Source organism: Lutra lutra, chromosome 10 (genome assembly GCF_902655055.1).
Source record: "Lutra lutra chromosome 10, mLutLut1.2, whole genome shotgun sequence".
In the NCBI taxonomy this organism is placed as follows: Eukaryota; Metazoa; Chordata; class Mammalia; order Carnivora; family Mustelidae; genus Lutra; species Lutra lutra.
In genome coordinates this window covers 60,030,995-60,033,605 of record NC_062287.1, presented here as the reverse complement: position 1 = coordinate 60,033,605, position 2,611 = coordinate 60,030,995, and the positions used below count along the sequence as shown (strand labels likewise).

At 36.7% G+C, this 2,611-nt stretch overlaps 1 protein-coding gene across 1 annotated transcript; it reads left to right on the top strand.

The window, feature by feature from the left end:
- The first annotated feature begins 252 nt into the window (after positions 1 to 252).
- Positions 253 to 1,203, top strand: LOC125079748 (olfactory receptor 52A5-like). The gene has a single exon (XM_047693516.1). It carries the CDS (start codon positions 253 to 255, stop codon positions 1,201 to 1,203), a length of 951 nt encoding a protein of 316 aa, XP_047549472.1.
- The last annotated feature ends 1,408 nt before the right edge of the window (positions 1,204 to 2,611 follow it).

Sequence of the window (2,611 nt, the reverse complement as noted above, 5' to 3'; positions counted from 1 at the left end):
GTCCAAATACTCAATTGTCATACAGTGGATATCTCTTAGTGTGGGTGGATGATTTGACCCACGTGCATACTTTGATCTTTCCTTTGACATTTCTGGACTCATTTAAAAAATGAAAAATAAGCTGATGAATCTGGTTCTCCTACTTCTGTCATTCAGTAATTCTATGACTGGATAAGAATAAGATATATTAGAAAACATAGAATCACAGTTTGGCAATCTATACCCCTTTGCTCTAAAAGGCCCCGAACTGCCATGCCTATTACAAATGGCACCGTGTTCATGCCCTCTGTATTGACCTTCATTGGGATCCCTGGTCTGGAGACTATACAGTGCTGGATAGGCATTCCATTCTGTGCTATGTACATCATTGCTTTGGCAGGAAATTCTCTGCTTTTGATCATCATCAAAACTGAACCCAGCCTCCATGAGCCTATGTATATCTTTCTGGCCATGCTGGGAGCTACAGACATTGCACTTAGTACCATCATTGTCCCTAAGATGCTTGGAATTTTTTGGTTCCACTTGCCAGAGATCTATTTTGATGTTTGCCTCTTTCAGATGTGGCTCATCCACACATTTCAGGGTATCGAATCAGGGGTCCTGCTGGCTATGGCTCTGGACCGCTATGTAGCAATCTGTTATCCTCTGAGACATGCTACCATATTCACCCGACAACTCGTCACACACACTGCTGTTGGGGTGATACTGCGGCCTGCCATTCTGGTCATCCCATGCCTATTGCTCATAAAGTGTCGTCTGAAATTTTACAGAACCAAGTTAATATCCCACACCTACTGTGAACACATGGCCCTTGTGAAGCTTGCCACTGAAAATGTTTCCATCAACAAATTCTATGGTCTCCTTGGAGCCTTTATTGTTGGTGGCCTGGACTTCATTTTGATCAACCTCTCCTATGTACAAATATTTATTACTGTCTTCCACCTGCCCCAGAAAGAGGCACGTCTGAAGGCATTTAATACCTGTGTTCCTCACATATGTGTCTTCTTCCAGTTCTATCTCCTGGCTTTTTTTTCCTTTTTCACCCACAGGTCTGGATCATATATTCCATCATATATACACATCACCTTATCCAACCTTTACCTACTGGTTCCACCTTTCTTCAACCCCCTTGTCTATGGGGTGAAGACCAAACACATCCGAGATAAGGTAGTAAAAATGTTCCGTTCTAAAGACCAGGGCTGATATTTGATGGAAATACCTCCCCTTACGGATTTCATGGCTCATCTATTGGTCCTATGTGATGTGAAAGTCCAGTGAATACTTTGGAGTATCATCAGGCTTCATGAGTAAATTAATAAATACACAAATTATTATTATCAAATAATCCCACAGAATATTGACTTTAAGTTAAAAAGCAGTCAGAAGAATCAGAGGGAAATTAGAAGAGCAGATAAAATACTGAAATATTAAATTCTTGGCTATAATAAAAGTCAGAACACATGACTTCCTTAGCCACCTGATGCTCTCCAGGGCAGAATAGACAAATTTGAGATCCTTTTTCAGATTGTAGAGGAACATAATACCTACAATGATTCTTTTATACTTAGAGCACGAAAATCAACCTCCTTTATATAATATGCAAGTTCCACTACATTCTTTCTCCAACTATTCTAAAATCTTCTTTTTTTAAAACTCTTTTTATTTTTTTTAAATCTTCTTTAGTGTTTACTTTGTACCTTAAAAATTTATCTCTGGAATATCGCTTTGTTAAATATAATCTGAACTTTGAAATAAATTTCTTATAAATATCTCCTTTGTCTCAAAGCCTATGCCTACTAAGTAATTCATGTTTAATCAAATTGATTTAGGTCAAATCAATTGACCTGAAATATGTTTGTTCCATCAAATCTGGAAATAAGACATATAATATTATGCTTATTTTTTGTTGTTCTTAAGTGGTCATTTAATTTCTTCATTCGTAGAAAGATCAAGTTGAGAAAAGTTCTGGAGTTTTTTGTTTTTTTTTTTTTAGGGATATGTAAGTAATTTTTAGACTAATTGTAGACAATATTATTCTAAACTTTTGCTCAATCATTTTCCTGATTCAACCAACAATAACTCTTTCATCTAAGAAACCTAGACAGAAATTCTGGAGTCTAGGAATCCTACTACCTTACTTTTCCAAAGTATGTTTTTCTTTTTCATACAAAGCAAAGTACATTTTGTTATTCATTAAGATGATTATACACTAATGGTAACTTTTCATAGAGAAGCTGCATTTTGCAAGCCCATAATAAGTGAGGGCAAATAGTCAAATATTTGTTAAGAATATTTGATGCAAAAAGCAGATTTCAGTTTTGTAGGGAGAAAACCTTTGTGAAAGTTGGTTACATGCATGAGTTCTGGAGTCAAAATGAGCTTGGTTCAAAACATTTTTTTGCCACTTATGCACTACATGTGTTGGAATACGACTTACTGTCATCAATTCAGCAACTAAACTATCAACAAGGAAGAATAACAGGAGTTTCATTGGGTGAAAGACATAGAGACAGTGTGGTCACGGTGTAACAAAATGAAAACATTTATGTGAGGTCCTTCCCATGGGGTGTGGTAACTGGTGAGGACTCAAGAGGGCTTATCATAGTCATCA